Genomic DNA, 16,180 nt, shown 5'->3' on the forward strand with positions numbered 1-16,180 from the left:
TGCTCTAGTTAGAGTCGAACCATCCATAGGCCAATAATCGGTGGACATGGGCTGAATCCGAGGCCTACTCGTGTTGGGATTCTGCTATTTTTGAGTTACATGGGATGGGAAAGTTCTGAAAATCGGTTTCCTGCACTGCGTATCAGTATCGTGTTCCTGATTCTTATCTCTAAATCCTAACTCTCGACACCACCCTCTATGTTATCTTCGATTTCCTATCACAACCCAGCTAAAGACACTTCTTGAAACTAGTCAGAAGAAGTGGGTGTTGTCGAATATCTGCAAGACTGCAACTGACAAAGCATCTCGACTTCTCTATCCCAGATTGGAAATTCTTCGGGACGCGCAAATGGCGACTGAATTTGTCTAAGTTTGATGGCTTGCTATCGTCGGAACCTCCTGTTTAGGACTCCATATTAAGTGGTATCTCAATTCCGTATAGCGGAATTTAATTCAAAAACAACAACGTCCAACATCTTGATTCCTCATCAAATCCCCATTCTTCAGCCCAGCCTATCCAAGAATGAATCGGCTTGCTTCTTGGCTCTCCGAGTTGCCATTTCCTCCCTTCGCTTCTCAATTTCCCGTCTTCTAGCCTCCTTCTGTTCCTCCCGCACTCGCCGCTGTTCCTCCGTCTTACGCCGCTCTTCCGCGAGCCCCTCCATCTCCGTTGTTCGGGTCTCATCGTCTTGACTAAACTTGTAAAAGCCTGTTCCCTTGGTCCGAATTTCCCAATCTGCATCGTAGTGCTGCGCTGGCGGTGGTGTTGCGCTGCGGTCTCGCTTCCGCGCCAGCTCTTCCATCTTGTCTGGGTCGTCGGGGTTGAAAGCCATGGCTTGTATTGTGTCCCCTACGATGAGGTTGCTTGGCGCGCTGGGTCTTGCCGACATGCGTTCGAGTTCTTCAGCTCCCAATAGACCGCGTCGTGCTCTACGGTCCAACTTTTCCTTCTCTGCTTTGGTGACTTGGCGTACGCGACCAAACTCATCCTCATACTCGACCATCTCGCCGCTTTCCTCATCGTTATCTTCATCGCTGCTCGTCTCATAGTCTTCCTTTGTCTCCTCTCCTTCCGCCCATTTTCGATCAAAGTCTATTAATGGCGCGGCCTCATTCTCTTTGGCAACATAATCTCCTCGCTTCATCGCTGCGTAAAGACGTGCCTTTTCCTCCATTCGTCGCCTGGCTCGTGCTAGCTCCTGAGTTTCTTCCTCTGTGCCCGCGACCTCCTTTAATTGCAGCTTTTTTGATTCATTAGACTCCTTGCTTCGTTTGGGTTTTGAGCCTTTGAATATGTCATCTTTGCCTTCTTTTTGAGGGCGAGATCGGCCAGCTGATGTCGCGCCTGATGAGGCGTTTGACATCAATGATGTCAATTGAGCAGTGAAGTCAAGCGAAGTAGATAATGTTGCATCGCGCTTCGGCTTTTTAGTAGGACGTTGTCCATATAGATTCGGGTCCTGTGGCATTTTGTCTATATTCGATAGTTCGTGTATGTGTTTTGAGTACGCGGTTGTTGGTGATCGTGATGAAGTAAGTACCTATATGGCGAACGCAATGCCACATGGGAAGGGTCGAACAAAACCGTTGCCTCTCAACCTGAGGCAATCACCACCAAGGTTTAAACGACATCACCAACAACTGAGTTGACATCCTGATCACCATAAATAGTAAATACACACTACAACAACTCAGAATATCATGATTTCAACATCTGTCTTTCATGCTCAAAGTGGACTCATCAATTAATTGCGAACCCAATTGGTTATTCTTCAAGTGCCTCCGATTGTAGGGTAATCCACCGCGGGGTTCTGTTGCGTGCTCTCAAATCACTTTCCTGAGTGCCCCGCCATCGGAGCTTGACTTTATTCCTTCACAAGCTTCATCATCAGTTCTGCAAGTACCACAGCAATCATGGCCGCTACCAAGCAAGTTTTCATCGGAATTATCGGTAATTGAAACATTCGAAACTATAAATATACAACTTTATAAACTAACATTTCCAACAACAGGCGCTGGAGGCGTTGGCAAGGCCTTTATCGACCAGCTCCAGTCCCTTGCTGCTCGAAAGCCATCCCCGAAACTGAACCTCGCATACATTGCCACAAGCCGCAAGGCCCTTTACAACGACGACTACTCCCCCGTTAACCTCGAGAACGTCATCGATACTCTTGGTTCCTCGTCCAAGGCCCCGCTCGCTCTCGCTCAGGTTGTCGAGTACCTTTCCAAAGCCCCCGCCAAGACCGTCCTCGTCGACAACACCAGCTCTCAAGATGTCGCTGAGCTGTACCCCCTTGCTCTGAGCCGAGGTATCAGCATTGTTACACCCAACAAGAAGGCCTTCTCTGGTTCATACAAGCTGTGGCAAGACATCTTCTCAGCTGCCGAGTCATCGGGCGCCCGTGTCTACCACGAGTCGTCCGTTGGTGCTGGTCTCCCCGTCATCTCCACCCTGAAGGATCTCGTTGAGACCGGCGACAAGGTCACCAAGATTGAGGGTGTTTTCAGCGGCACCATGTCTTTCCTCTTCAACTCCTTTGCTCCTACTGAGGGCCAGGGTGGTAAGTGGTCCGAGGAGGTCAAGAAGGCCAAGTCTCTGGGTTACACCGAGCCCGACCCCCGAGATGACCTCAACGGTCTCGACGTTGCCCGAAAGTTGACCATTCTCGCTCGTCTGGCTGGCATCCCTGTTGAGTCTCCCACTTCTTTCCCCGTGCAGAGCCTTATCCCCAAGGAGCTCGAGTCTGTTTCCAGTGGCGACGAGTTCCTCGAGAAGCTCCCTGCCTTTGACTCTCAGATGGAGGAGACCAAGGCTGCTGCTGAGAAGGCCGGCAAGGTTGTCCGATTCGTCGGAAGCATCGACGCTGCCTCCAAGCAGGTCAAGGTTGGCCTGGAGCAGTTTGATCGCTCGCACCCAATTGCTGCCCTGAAGGGTAGCGACAACGTCATTAGCTTCTACACCGAGAGATACGGAAGCAACCCCCTGATTGTCCAGGGTGCGGGCGCTGGAGGTGACGTGACCGCCATGGGAGTCACCGCTGATCTGATCAAGGTCTTGTCGCAGATTGCGTAAATGTTGAAATAGAATAGCCAAAAATAAAAGCGCCAAGTTTGAGTTCCCAGCAATTTCGAAGAGAAAAAACAGATTGTTGTGTTTTGCCGTAAACAATTAAAGTGATGCTTTGTCTATCCCTGTTGCTATCGCTGCAGCATGTGGGTTCGTGGTAACAACAGTATCGGGCTCGTCAGTCGGTGGAGGATTATCGTTACAGAGGTTCCTCCACGTCCAAAGACAGAAGTCGAATATCACAAGAAGAATGACGGGGACGAATAACATGAGACCAAGGCCGAGCTATCCGGGCGTTAGTCGCAAGCGCAAATGTAATCAGGTCAATCAGCACTTACACAGACAAGAGAGATCAAGTTGACGATAGAGGAGTACTCAGTCATTAGAGGACTGAACAGGTTCCATGATGCTTCAGAGGACATGACAGACATTCTGGGTAACGCTACAGATTGCTTCGAAATAAAAAAGCTCATGACTTGAGAAAAAAACGACCGATGTTGTGGATGGCAGAATCACAATTCCGAGGCAGCTTCGCTTCAGGGAGGTCGATACTCCATCTATCTTGGCCCAGCGGACAGGGATTATTTCCGCCTTAATTAACATGTGCAATGCCAAAGCTGAGCATAATTCACCGCCTTCCGAAAAGGTAAATTCTGCCATGCGCAAAGCTTCATCTGCAACTGCCTCACAAATTATCACTGGAACTTAAAGTACTTGAACAGCATCATCACAGCAGCAACCATGACAGCGGACCTTCCAAATAAGCAAAAAGGCCGCGAGACGGATCGCATCAAGAGGACTAAGAATGGAGTTACTCAGTTGCCGCGCAAAAAGTTCTACCGCCAGCGAGCGCATGCGAATCCTTTCTCTGACCATATGCTAGAATAGTATGCAGACTGCTCAACCGGTTTCAATTACATTATAACTAACATGCGACAGCCCTAAATCACCAGATGACATGGATTGGTCCCCATACTTCCCTCACTATGTTCAAGAAGGAACACCAGAAGATTCTTCAAAGCCTCCTCGTCTGACAAAAGATGTTGAAATTGTCGACATTGGTTGTGGATTCGGAGGTCTTACGGTTGCCCTGGCTCCCAAGTTGCCAGACACTCTCACACTTGGTAAGTAGAGTATGAATTGGCTATCGTAGAATGTATATTGACCAGAACAGGCCTGGAGATTCGTACACAAGTGGCAGGGTACGTTCAAGAGCGTATAAAAGCGCTACGATCACAAAATTCGGACAACATGTATCAGAACGTTGCCTGCATCCGAGCAAACACGATGAAGTTCCTCCCCAACTTTTTCAAGAAGGCCCAGCTGTCCAAGATCTTCATCTGCTTCCCTGACCCTCACTTTAAGGCTAGGAAGCACAAGGCGAGAATTGTATCGACAACTCTGAACTCTGAGTACGCTTATGCGCTCCGACCTGGTGGCATCGTGTACACAATTACCGATGTTGAGGATTTGCATTTGTGGATGGTTCAGCATCTCGAGGCTCACCCTGCTTTCGAGAGGATTTCCAAGGAAGAGGAAGAGGCCGATGAGTGTGTCCATGTCATGTCAACTGAAACCGAAGAGAGCAAGAAGGTCACGAGGAATAACGGGCAAAAGTTTGTAGCGTTGTTCCGAAGACTGGAGGATCCCCCGTGGTAGAATTAAACTTAGCGATTGGTTATAATGGTCATTCAAAATTGAATACATGAACGTCACATTCTTCATGAATAACAAGACGACTTGCGCATAACTAACGTGCACTGGGTATAAACCATAAGGAATCTAGTGGGTAGTAGCAAAGTTGGCTTCATAAGTCTTAGGGTAGAGAAATAAGTAGTGTAAGAGCTATAGCCTGAGTAGCATAAATTGGCCTATTAGTTTCGTCTCTTAGGTATGCTTCTATGGACCGGCCAACTTTTCTGATACCATCAATCGAGTTGTACCTGCAGTCTGCCAGTCATCACTGAGGTGGGTGCTGTCCAGGGTTCCTTGTCCCGCAGACTATTTTGACAGGGGTCGAGCAACAAAATGACAGCATCCTTCTCCGCTGTAATCGACAGCCACCTCACCTTAAGTTAGTTAGACCAGTCCGGTCATACCTAACCTCCACTACCTATTATCGCATCACCGACTTTACCACTTACACCCATCCATCTTCGTTCAAGAATGTGGCTTTGAGGTCAACATCCTGGTGATGGCCCTCAAGCGTAGAGATGTTATTGTTGCAGGACTCGCCGCCTTCATAGCCTGGGGCTTCGCTGCGAGCTGGTCACCCGTTCTTCGCTGGGCAGGCCATGCCTTTGTTGTCGGCTCCTTCGTCACCCTCGTCCTTCTCTTGGCCGGCCTCTTCCTTGTCTCGAGACGCCCAAACGACCGAACCCTGCCACCGAATGGCGTCACCTTCCTAAGTCCAAAATCATGGCGATCAGAGGTGCAGGCGTTGCGCCAGCGACAATCCTATACTCCAACCCAAATACAGCCCGAATCACCCCGCGTTTCTAAAGCTATTGACAACTTGCTCGGCCTCATAATCCGCGACTTTGTTAGCAGTTGGTATTCCAATATAAGTCGCAATCCAACCTTTACGAACCAGGTCGATAAAGCTGTGCGTGAGGCACTGCTGAGCTTGTGTGATATCCTACGTGATAAGGATCTGGCGGACCTCGTCACCAGTCGTCTTGTTCCACTCCTCACCGCCCACTTCCGAGATTTCTACGAAGCAGAGAAAGCAGTAAGAGGGAAGAAGCTTAATCGTTCTGTTACTGAATCTGAAGAACTTGACTTGGCTATTGCTTCGAAATTCCGCGATGGACGCCTGCATCCTGCTGCGTCATTGTCGTTTCCTGACACCAAGATGGTTCAACAAGACTACCTGCGATCTCTTGTCGCAAAGATTATGCCACAAATTCTTCCGGAGAACATGTTGTCTAGTCGAGCTGTCTCCATCATTATTCGCGAGATCGTTGGGTGTGCCGTGTTATTTCCCGTGATTCAACTTCTTTCCGAGCCCGATACATGGAATCAACTAATGGAGAATATGGGCCGTTCGATGCTGCAAGACAGATCAACAGTACGAAAGCTTCGGGCAGCTTTGGATCAACATGCTCCCTCTACGCCAAAGTCCAGTAAACTAGCCTCCATGCCTAGAGTTGCGCCAGGCGACAGCGAGCGCAAGTTTGAAAAGTTCATTCGTGCTATTCGGAAGGTCAACAACCTGTCAGATGCACGCCGATTTCGCAGCGAAGTTGCCAGTCAACTCAAAAGAGATTCTTTTCAGGACAATCAGGACCAGGTTTACCTTCGCCGATTGGAGATGGGAAAGAGGTTACTCGATCAACGGGTGACTCACCTTGCTGCCGGCGGTGAACGTCGTCCACCTGGACCATTGCCTGCACCATCAACTTCTTCAAAGTCCAAGCTGGAAAGCGCACCATTGGTAGACTTTCTGCGAGATCCTTCAGCACTATCCTATTTTATGGAATACATGGATCGTCAGAATCTGATGCCCTTAGTGCAGTTCTGGCTTGTTGTCGACGGTTTTAGAAACCCCCTGGAAGAAGATGGCCCGGACGATGAGCTGCCATCAACGCTACCTATGTGGACTGACGCAGATCGTCAAGACTTACAACAAATAAACCAAGCATACTTGTCAAGGTCTGAGTTAAAGGTTCCGGACCATTCAAAGAACGAAGTGAAAGCGTTTATCAAGGCAGGGAAAACAGCCACACCGATGCAGTACTACAGAGCCCGACAAGCTATTTTGAAAGCCCAAAGTGCGGTTTTAGAGGAGATGCGCGAGCGTTTCTTTCAGGGTTTCAAGAAATCCGATCTCTTCTATAAATGTCTTGCCGCTGAGGAAGCAGCCAACAACCAGACCCTCCGATCAACACCGCAACCAGAAGCACAAACATTGGCGCCCGGTCCATCTAGTAAGACTTTGCCAGCGAAGCCGAGACCAGTTTCACGGTTAACCACTCAACTATCCAACACGAGCAAACGTACAGGCTCTGCTTCGGACCTCAGGTCTCTGAGCTCCAACGGCAACGGCAACGGCCATGGTCATCGAGCTAGGCGCTCACTTGACGAGGGCCCCTTCGCACCCCTGTTCGACGACGATGATATTGACACCGACGGGCTAGGGGATTCTGTGCAAAGTTTGGATGCAGAGACGAATAGTCAGCAACTGCCAGATACCCAAGTTGTTCAGGCAGTGGAGGAAGCACTGACAAACATCCTGGAAAATGATCGCCCCCAGACTGCCGAGGATCTGCGTGCGTCCCTTTTCGAAAACGGTGGTAACAGCAGCATTGGTGGCATCGATGATAATGCGTCGAGCCTCTTCTCAGGCCACGATAACGAATCCAATCGTGGCTCTCTGGACATGGGAGTGCGACCAGGTACCTTGGTCAAAGACGGAGAGAAACCAAGTCTTTCATCGCTTGGTCTCGTCAGTGCGGCCTCGCGAATCGGCGTCTTTGTTGATGATGATCTATTTGGTGATAATAACAAAGATCTCCCTGATGACGGCGATCCAGACGAGGGTCCACCACCCGATGACGAGGACGAAGTGCACGAAGCAGCGCCAGGAGACCTTGGACTGGCCGAAGCAATCACTGCTCTGTCTAATGACATTGACCGCCTGGTAGCACAGGAGGCGGTCGTGGAGTCCCTGACACGGAAAGCAGAGTTAACAAACAACACTGCCGAGCTACGCATCCTTAGGAAGTCGAAAGCGTCTTTACAAAGGGAGATTAGGCGCAAGGAGCTTCAACGTCAGCAGTATGTCATCCAAGAAAGCGACAATAGTCTCTATGGCCGCTCCACTATCAAAATCAAATCCATTCAGGTCGGAAGAGAGGAAGATGGCAGAGAGTTTGCCCTATACGTCATCGAAGTGCAAAGAAATGCTGGAGAGCAGATGCCCGCGGCTTCATGGGTGATTTCGCGGCGATACAGCGAATTCCACGAACTTCACCAAAAGCTACGGTCCCGTTACCCGTCAGTCCGGAATCTTGACTTTCCTCGGCGACGTATGGTTATGAAGTTTCAGAGCGAATTCCTACGCAAGAGACGAACTGCTCTCGAGCAGTATCTACAAGATCTACTACTATTGCCTGAAGCATGCCGTAGCCGAGAGCTCAGAGCATTTCTTTCGCAAAGTGTGATAACACAAGGTCAAGACATCCTAGATCGTGAGGACAAGAAGGATATGATGACACGGTTGTATGATTCTGTTGCAGATGGAATGGACGATATTCTTGGAAATATCCCTGTTTTGGACCAGATATCTGAGGCTGGTCAGAGTCTAATTGCGGCGGCTACAAACCAGCTCAACACGGTTCCACTCAATGTCAACGAAGAGAACTTTCCAGCTGCTGAAGCCGAGGCCGAATTGAACGCATTTGAGAATAAGGAGCTTGAACCGTTCATCAAACCGATTTGCGACATCTTCCTTGAGATATTCGAGCTCAACAAGGGAAACAACTGGCTCCGCGGACGAGCTGTCGTGGTTGTTCTGCAACAACTTCTTGGCGGTACGATTGAGAGAAAAGTACGAGATAATGTCAAGATGCTTTCCCAAGACGACAACGTTCTCAAATGTATCAGCTTGGTTCAGGACAGCCTTTGGCCAGGAGGAGAGATGCAACGCGATCGAAAACCACGGACAGCCGCCGAGAAGAAAAAGACGCGGACTGAGGCGAGTCTGATGTTGGCTACACTGGTGCCAGATCTCGCTGGCAGTGTTGTGGGAAGAGTCAATGCACAGGCAGCGAGTCGTCGTATCTTTGCGACATTGAACAACTCGAGGTTAAAGTATGTCATCTGATTAAGAAATCATGTCGTATGAGAGAAAACCTTGCTGACTCGTTCACAGTGCACACCTCGTATTCACTATGATTGATGAAATCGTCTCGGTCCTATTCGAGGATCCGTAAGGCCCTAATGAAAAAGATCTTCTTATTATTCTCCACCAAGCACATGATAGAGTGCACAGCAAGGCGTTGGGCGTCACTGACAAGGAATCAAGTTGGGCTGAGATGAAAATTATGTAGTGACGGGCGAAAAATGACTTGCGTTCTGTCTGTAACGAAACCTTTTTTATGCTGTTATTGAGTTGGCAGTAGATTCATGACGAGGAGGCCATGAAATAATAGTAATCAAAATGGCTCTACATTCTGATAAAGATCAACTACAAAGTCTAAAGTCTCCTACGTAGTATCCGTCCAACAAGCCGGGCACTTACTTACAGCGCCTAGCATATGCGTGCAGCAGCATTAATGCAGGCAAAGGCGTTCGCATGTGACGCTAACGAAGCATCTTCAGCGCCCGAGATACCTAGCGGGATCCGGGGCACCTTCTCGATCTGGCATTCTGCCAGACTTGTCCGCCTTTTGCCCCAGCCTTCTTCGTCGCGTAAGGTTTAGAGTCTAGCTTGTCCATGTCGCACTCTTCTCCTCTCCACCAACATATCTTCATCATCACTCACACTCGTCTACCCGCCACATAAGAAAACCCCGCGTTTTCTGTATTTCTTGGTCCATCGCGCGCAACTGGCCCTGGACTTCTGGAATCTCTCTGGCTAGACCAATTCTTCGAATTTTTGCACCTCGCTTTCCGTTTGGATCCCATCTCTCGCTTGACTACGGTCCTCCTCCAACCGGCAACATGACGGAGGTATCAGCCACCCGGCTGTACTTGGGAAACCTCCCTCGCAATGGTCCGGATTCATCGCCCTGACGCTCCTAGTCAAACCACTGACCTGCTGCCCAACAGCTACCAAATCCGACGTCGAGGCTCACTTCGCGACTCATGGCACTGGAGAAATCACCGAAGTGAAGCTCATGAACGGCTTCGGTTTCATCGAGTACAAGGACCCAATGGATGCCCGCGATGTTGTTCCAGGTGAGTTGTATAAACGGCCATCTTGCTGTGACTCTTGTTAATCGCTTTCGACAGCTTTCCGTACGTCATCGTTTAACATCATCCCCCGTGTTCCTAGCTAATTCGCGACTTCGAAAGATGGTTCTGATTTCATGGGAGAACGACTTACCGTCCAGTTCGCCCGTGGTTCCCGGCATCGCGAGGGCGGCAATTTTGGCAACCATGAGCGCACTGCGCCTCGGCCTCGCCGAACCCCTCATCGAATGCAGATTACGGGACTACCAAATGATACCTCTTGGCAGGTCTGTTCATCCTCCCCGTTATTGATCGCTGGACTCCATGGACCTTCCCTTTGTGATTTGCGCGCATCTCTGGCATTTCTGGCTTCGACCCATTGGAACTGCACCGGGATTAGTTCCAGGGGACAACAATCAAGGACCCCCTCCCGCTCTTCTGGTTTTGCTTCCTGGTTCTTGTCTTGACGGATTTTGCTTTCGTTTTGTGGATTACATGGACTTCCGGCGTTTCCCTTTCCTGGACAGCAACTTACGTGGATTCTGGAAATAGGACCTCAAAGACTTTGCACGTCAGTCCAGCTTGGACGTGGTTTACTCCGAGACAGGCCGCGACTCGAACGGCCGAGGGTGAGTTGAATGATGTGCGTGTTGATGTCATTATTAACGAGTTGTAGATTCGTTGAATTCGAGACTGCTGCCGACTTGAGAACTGCTGTCGAGAAACTGGATGGTCGCGAATTCAAAGGACAGCGAGTCCAGTGTGTCGCCGACGTATGACAAGGTAGCCCCATCTAACTATGAAGACTGGAAATTGACTCGACGCTGCAGACTCAGCCGGACATGCCTCCCCGCGAGCGCGGCCGATCGCGCTCTCCTGGACGACGCCCTTACCCTCCTCCCGTGGACGATTACGACCGCCGCGGTCCTCCCCGAGGTTATAGCCCTCGCCGAGACGGATATGGGTACCGTGACCGCAGCCCGCGTCGCGACTATTACGACGACCGTGCTCGCTATCGATCCCCACCTCGTCGTCCTATGGAAGACTATCCTCCCCCTCCTCCTCGCGGTCGATACGATGATCCATACCGACGCGACTACCCTCCTCCCCCACCCGATCCTTATGCCAATGGGCGACCCCCATATGACCGACCTCCTCGAGATTTCCCTCCCCGAGAGGGTGGATACCCACGAGAGGGTGGCTATCCACGAGACTATGACCGTGGTGGACGTTACTGGTAAATCCATACTCCATTACCGCTTTGGGCGCTTGCTTGGCAGGACTGTCCTTGACCGACGGTGTACTAGATCTTTCCCAACCGAATATGCCAATTGGCGTGTAACAGTCACGACCTGTTAATAGGTATGAAAGGGCAAGATTCAAAGGAGGCAATGATTGGCAGACAAGTGCGACAATGTATGACAACCGACTGGTGACATTCTCAACCAAAAGGATGAGGCAGATTGGATTGGCGTCAGGTGCAAGGGCTTGCAGGATATGCGTCTACGACAACTGGGAAAAGTCCACGACTACAGACAACTTAGTTTGCTACGTAATTTGAGCTGTAGTGTATGACTAGGCAGTGGAGTAGTCGCGGATGAAGGTTTACTTGTTTTGCTTCTTGTTTAACACTATCACTTGCACGATGTGCCTTGGGGCACCATTCTCATTCGCAAGACGTGGAACAGGGTCAATTTGTTATAGGATTCGAGAAAGGAATAATCCAACTTTGATTTTGTATTTTCAAACTGGCTATAATCGGACAATGAGTGAATATGGTACCTTACGTAGTACGGCCACCCAATCCTGGCGCCTCATATAATACAAAAAGAAAGATGTTGTCCTAGAAATTATGACTGTACGATGCGCTTGTAAGAAATTTTGAGGATGAGTAAATATGTGGTATCAGGCGGTGGTGGTTATTGTTTCGTATACGATTGCCAAATTAGGCGGTCTTCTTCCACTGTGTGTAGACACCGATAAGACTGCTCAGGGTACCAGTCAGGCCCACGACACCGTCGTCAAGGAATCGGTTGTAGCCAAGACCGGAAAGAGGAACCAGGATATCACAGGCGTCGCAGAGAAGCTGCTTCTTGGCGGCAGCGCGCTCACTGGGGACGAGTTAGTATATGCGATAATCAGGAAAAGCGATTGCGAATAGCAACTTACATAGAAATAGTCTTGCTCTCAACAACACCCTCTCCCTCCTTCAGATCAACCTTTGATGCTCGTACACTCAACTGGCGCAGAGTATACAGCTGGCCGAGAATGCTAAAGGCAATGCCAACAGCCCAGGATCGGTAGGCCTCGTGCTGCATGCGCGTAGCGTGCTTCCAAGTCTTGATGCCGGCGGCGTGAGGAATGGTGAGAGAATCACAGGCGAGGTAACCGGCGTAACCGAGCTGGCGACCGACCTGGGTGTACTTGAGGACAGGATCCATGGACTTTGAGTCGGAGGCGGTGGCAGCGGCCTTGAGGTGCTCGACGAACTTTCCGGCTCGGAAGACCTTTCGGAACAGGCCGAACTGCTTCTTGAGGGCGTTCCAAGGAGCGACCTTGTCTGCGGTTGCGTTCGCGCGTAGGAGGTACCAGGCGTAGAAACGGGCAAAGTACTGGAAGACTCGCATGAGCTTGTCGCGACCGAGGGTAGTGGCCATGTAGCGCAGGTAGTGTGCTACCGTGGGGTGGTAGATGACTGCGTCGGCGACCATGATGGCGATGGTAACGTTTCGAAGTCGAAGTTGTGTAGAGAGAGTATGCGACAGTCGACAAGAGGCAGGCACGTAATTACAATTTCACCAGTAAGAAACCCGCAATTACTGATGATAGAAAAGACGATTAAAGGTGGATGGAGATGGAAAAGCGATAGGTTAGGTTCAGGGAAAAAAGCTGGGGAAGAAGGAACGCGCGAATGGAGTCAATAAGTTTATTAAGGTGCAAGTGCAAATGCAATGCAATCCCCACGGTACGGTTGGGTTAAGATCCCCTAGTACGGTACAGTATAGTTAATGGTAGAGATTTGATCAAACGTGGAGACGGAGACTTGACCGAGATGCCGAGGTCCGCTCACGAGAGCGGGATTGTGACAAGGGAAAGGAGAGAATCTCATGCAAAAGTATTGCCTTTTTAGGTCTGGGGAAGGGGGAACAGGGGGTTGTCAGGCAATAATTGCCTATCTTGTGAAAATACAAGATAAAGATAAAGAGTCTTGTCGCTGTAATTTGTTATATCAAGTCTCTGTTTATTTTACCTTCGTTATTGATAAAACGGCACTTGACATGGAGCTTTCACAGGCAAGCTTCCTGATTACAGGTTAGGTAGGTAGTATTGTCAAGGTAGAGTTCGAGTTCATCACACATGACCCGAGGCCTCGGGTTGAACAATAATTAACCACAGGGACAAAACGGGCAAGCTTGGCGCCATTGAACCTCGGAAACTGTCCGTCAATGAAAAGTACCGTTCGGAATCGAGGGAAGAAGATTCTTATCAGCTGCCAGTTCAATCCAGCTCAAACTCAGCTGGAACTCTCAGGGTAATAGAAGTCCGATTTAGGCGGATAACCTTTGATCCGGTTCCGTAATGGAAGAAGAAGACCGCCTGTTCCATGAGTGCCCGGGACAGTAAGTAGAAGGAAGTACGTTTTGAAGACCCGAGGAAGGAGCGTAGGTATGATATATGCAGGACCCAATTGCCTGGGGGAAGACGTCAACAATTACAACTGAACAAGAGACGAGACAAGATATTCAATCCAACTTTCCTACTTAAATCCAGATTAAATCCTCCCTTTCCCCCCCCCAAACCCACTTATCGCTGCCTCACTTCGGTGTTTTATGAAGATCTCCAGTCTCCAACAGATCAAACCCCCCGCTTAAACGTCAATATGAGCGAGCCACCCCCACTACAACCGCCTCACAAGGCCACGAGAACATCAAGAAATCAAAAGAATGGCGGGTCTAAGGAGTGGCTGTGACGACAAAGACTCTTCCCCCATCGCGATGTTATCAAAAATCTATGGGTTCATGATGTATGTTCTCCGTATGCTCCTCGGTGAACAACCCCCGAGGTTCTCCATTCTTCACCTCCAAATGTGGGGGAAGAAACCGGGAGACATCACCCCGTGTACGTACAAACAAAGCTAACCAAAGCTACAGTTAAACAGTTGGGGGAGCTTTGGAGACCCCGGGAAATCCTCTTGCTACCGCTTCCCCTCGGCCGGGCTACGCTATACGGTCAACCATGGTCCATGAGATTCCGATATTGAGGCGTCCTGGTTGGTGCAAATGCCCATTGCTATTACATGAAAAGTCTTGAACTTGCGGCTCCAGAGCCCATACCTCGCACGGATGGGGCCGTTGATGGCCGCCCCCCGGGATGCGGGCGTATCATTGATTGGCATTGGATGGATCGTCATCCGTCAATTGTCGTCAAGTCACGGACGCGGTTGTTTTTACTATTTGCTTTGCGCTGCGAAAGCTCAGGCACTTGCTTTTACATAACTTGGTCCCATCTCCCGTTTCGTCGCGTGCTCTTGTCTTCTCCCTCTTCTACTTCTCCCTCTCCAAGCCTCACGATACCCTCATACCCCTCCATCATAACGACCCTGCACTTCGCTTTCCCCTCTTGCTGATCAATCGTCCATTCTCTCTACCCACCTCTATCTCAAAATCAGTCACAATGTCTACCACCAACAGCGGACAAGAATCTGAAAAGGTTAACACCAACATTGTTACCCTTACCCGCTTCCTCACTGAGGAGCAGGCCAAGCACCCCGAAGCTACTGGTGACTTCACGTACGCTCATGTGACCCCTCAATTCTTATGATAGCCATACTAACCACCCCCTCAGTCTATTGTGCCACGCTCTCCAGTTCTCTTTCAAGTCCATCGCCTACTACATCCGACGCGCCACCCTTGTGAACCTCACCGGTCTGGCTGGTTCTTCAAACATTACCGGAGACGACCAGAAGAAGCTCGATGTCATTTCTAATGACCTCTTCATTGAGGCCATGCGCTCTTCCGGCAAGTGCGCGCTCCTAGTCTCCGAGGAGGAGGATGATATCATCTACTTCAAGGATGCTTCAGAGGCCCGCTACGCTGTTGCCTGCGATCCCATTGACGGTTCTTCCAACTTGGACGCTGGTGTCTCAGTCGGTACCATCTTTGCCATTCACAAGCTTCCCGAAGGCTCAAAGGGCTGCAAGGAGGACATCCTGAAGCCCGGTACTGAGTTGCTTGCCGCCGGTTTCACCATGTACGGTGCCTCAGCTCAGCTCGTCATCACCATGCGTGGCGGAAGCGTCAACGGCTTCACTCTCGACAACGGTGTCGGCGAGTTCATTTTGTCTCACCCCAACATGCGCCTCCCCAAGTCTCGCGACATCTACTCTTGCAACGAGGGTAACTCACTATACTGGGAGGACAAGACCATCAACTACTTCAACTCGCTGAAGCAGGCTCAAGAAAACGGCAAGCCTTACAGCGCGCGTTACATCGGTTCCATGGTTGCTGATGCTTACCGAACTCTGTTGTATGGAGGTATCTTTGCTTACCCCGCCGACAAGAAAAGCCCCAAGGGCAAGCTCCGTATCCTCTACGAGTGTGCGCCTATGGCTCTTATCTTTGAGAATGGTTAGTCTTTTCTTTTCTTTTCCTAAGCCACATTTTACTAACTTAGTTCCCAGCCGGTGGTCAAGCTGTTGACAGCAAGATGAACCGAATGCTCGAAGTTGTGCCCGAGCACATCCACGACAAGGCCGGTATCTTCATGGGTAGTTACGACGAGGTTGAGAAGGTTAAGAAGTTCCACCAGTAAGGTGAAACAATACGGCGCTTTGGCATGGGATCACAAATTCAGTTAAATATCAAAAAGCGAACCTCATGAGTAAATGAGCATTTAATGATCAATTTATCATATCTTTTTTTACTTCATCATGCTGAGTGTCGTCATGATGAGATGTCATGATCGTGAACCATCATGGCGGCGGTTTGATTGGGTATGTCACCGTTGACCCTGTCTGTCATACAAGTGGCATGGCGTGCTTGTGTGGTTGTCTGATTGCTATTTTATCCACATAAGACAGCATGGCTAGCTTTTGTCTGCATCTATAAAGCAAAAAAAGTGATTATCTGGGTCACGATAACCTTGTGCGATCAATTGGCATGTCTCTTTAGAACACATGTAGTAGACCGGACTGGTCTGAGGCGATTTCATTCAAAG

At 49.8% G+C, this 16,180-nt stretch overlaps 8 protein-coding genes across 8 annotated transcripts; 5 read left to right on the forward strand and 3 right to left on the reverse strand.

The window, feature by feature from the left end:
• Positions 1–503: 503 nt before the first annotated feature.
• FPOAC1_012408 (uncharacterized protein) lies at positions 504–1,469 on the reverse strand (the record flags this gene model as incomplete). The annotated part of the gene is made up of 1 exon (XM_044856764.1): positions 504–1,469. The coding sequence occupies one exon, from the start codon at positions 1,467–1,469 to the stop codon at positions 504–506; it is 966 nt and encodes a 321-aa protein (XP_044704077.1).
• A 445-nt stretch (positions 1,470–1,914) lies between these two features.
• On the forward strand, positions 1,915–3,073 carry FPOAC1_012409 (uncharacterized protein; the record flags this gene model as incomplete). Its single annotated transcript, XM_044856765.1, has 2 exons — positions 1,915–1,951; positions 2,013–3,073. The coding sequence occupies 2 exons, from the start codon at positions 1,915–1,917 to the stop codon at positions 3,071–3,073; spliced, it is 1,098 nt and encodes a 365-aa protein (XP_044704078.1).
• A 96-nt stretch (positions 3,074–3,169) lies between these two features.
• On the reverse strand, positions 3,170–3,498 carry FPOAC1_012410 (uncharacterized protein; the record flags this gene model as incomplete). Its single annotated transcript, XM_044856766.1, has 2 exons — positions 3,170–3,352; positions 3,406–3,498. 2 exons carry the CDS (start codon positions 3,496–3,498, stop codon positions 3,170–3,172), a joined length of 276 nt encoding a protein of 91 aa, XP_044704079.1.
• A 310-nt stretch (positions 3,499–3,808) lies between these two features.
• On the forward strand, positions 3,809–4,726 carry TRM8 (tRNA (guanine-N(7)-)-methyltransferase (tRNA(m7G46)-methyltransferase); the record flags this gene model as incomplete). The annotated part of the gene is made up of 3 exons (XM_044856767.1): positions 3,809–3,954; positions 4,007–4,191; positions 4,242–4,726. 3 exons carry the CDS (start codon positions 3,809–3,811, stop codon positions 4,724–4,726), a joined length of 816 nt encoding a protein of 271 aa, XP_044704080.1.
• A 535-nt stretch (positions 4,727–5,261) lies between these two features.
• Positions 5,262–9,003, forward strand: FPOAC1_012412 (uncharacterized protein; the record flags this gene model as incomplete). The annotated part of the gene is made up of 2 exons (XM_044856768.1): positions 5,262–8,881; positions 8,943–9,003. The coding sequence occupies 2 exons, from the start codon at positions 5,262–5,264 to the stop codon at positions 9,001–9,003; spliced, it is 3,681 nt and encodes a 1,226-aa protein (XP_044704081.1).
• A 730-nt stretch (positions 9,004–9,733) lies between these two features.
• On the forward strand, positions 9,734–11,205 carry FPOAC1_012413 (uncharacterized protein; the record flags this gene model as incomplete). The annotated part of the gene is made up of 7 exons (XM_044856769.1): positions 9,734–9,785; positions 9,842–9,970; positions 10,025–10,030; positions 10,088–10,251; positions 10,517–10,593; positions 10,641–10,737; positions 10,795–11,205. 7 exons carry the CDS (start codon positions 9,734–9,736, stop codon positions 11,203–11,205), a joined length of 936 nt encoding a protein of 311 aa, XP_044704082.1.
• Positions 11,206–11,909: 704 nt separating this feature from the next.
• Positions 11,910–12,675, reverse strand: FPOAC1_012414 (uncharacterized protein; the record flags this gene model as incomplete). Its single annotated transcript, XM_044856770.1, has 2 exons — positions 11,910–12,075; positions 12,134–12,675. 2 exons carry the CDS (start codon positions 12,673–12,675, stop codon positions 11,910–11,912), a joined length of 708 nt encoding a protein of 235 aa, XP_044704083.1.
• Positions 12,676–14,638: 1,963 nt separating this feature from the next.
• On the forward strand, positions 14,639–15,775 carry FPOAC1_012415 (uncharacterized protein; the record flags this gene model as incomplete). Its single annotated transcript, XM_044856771.1, has 3 exons — positions 14,639–14,754; positions 14,810–15,591; positions 15,645–15,775. The coding sequence occupies 3 exons, from the start codon at positions 14,639–14,641 to the stop codon at positions 15,773–15,775; spliced, it is 1,029 nt and encodes a 342-aa protein (XP_044704084.1).
• Positions 15,776–16,180: the final 405 nt, after the last annotated feature.

Source organism: Fusarium poae, chromosome 4, assembly GCF_019609905.1.
Source record: "Fusarium poae strain DAOMC 252244 chromosome 4, whole genome shotgun sequence".
NCBI lineage: Eukaryota > Fungi > Ascomycota > Sordariomycetes > Hypocreales > Nectriaceae > Fusarium > Fusarium poae.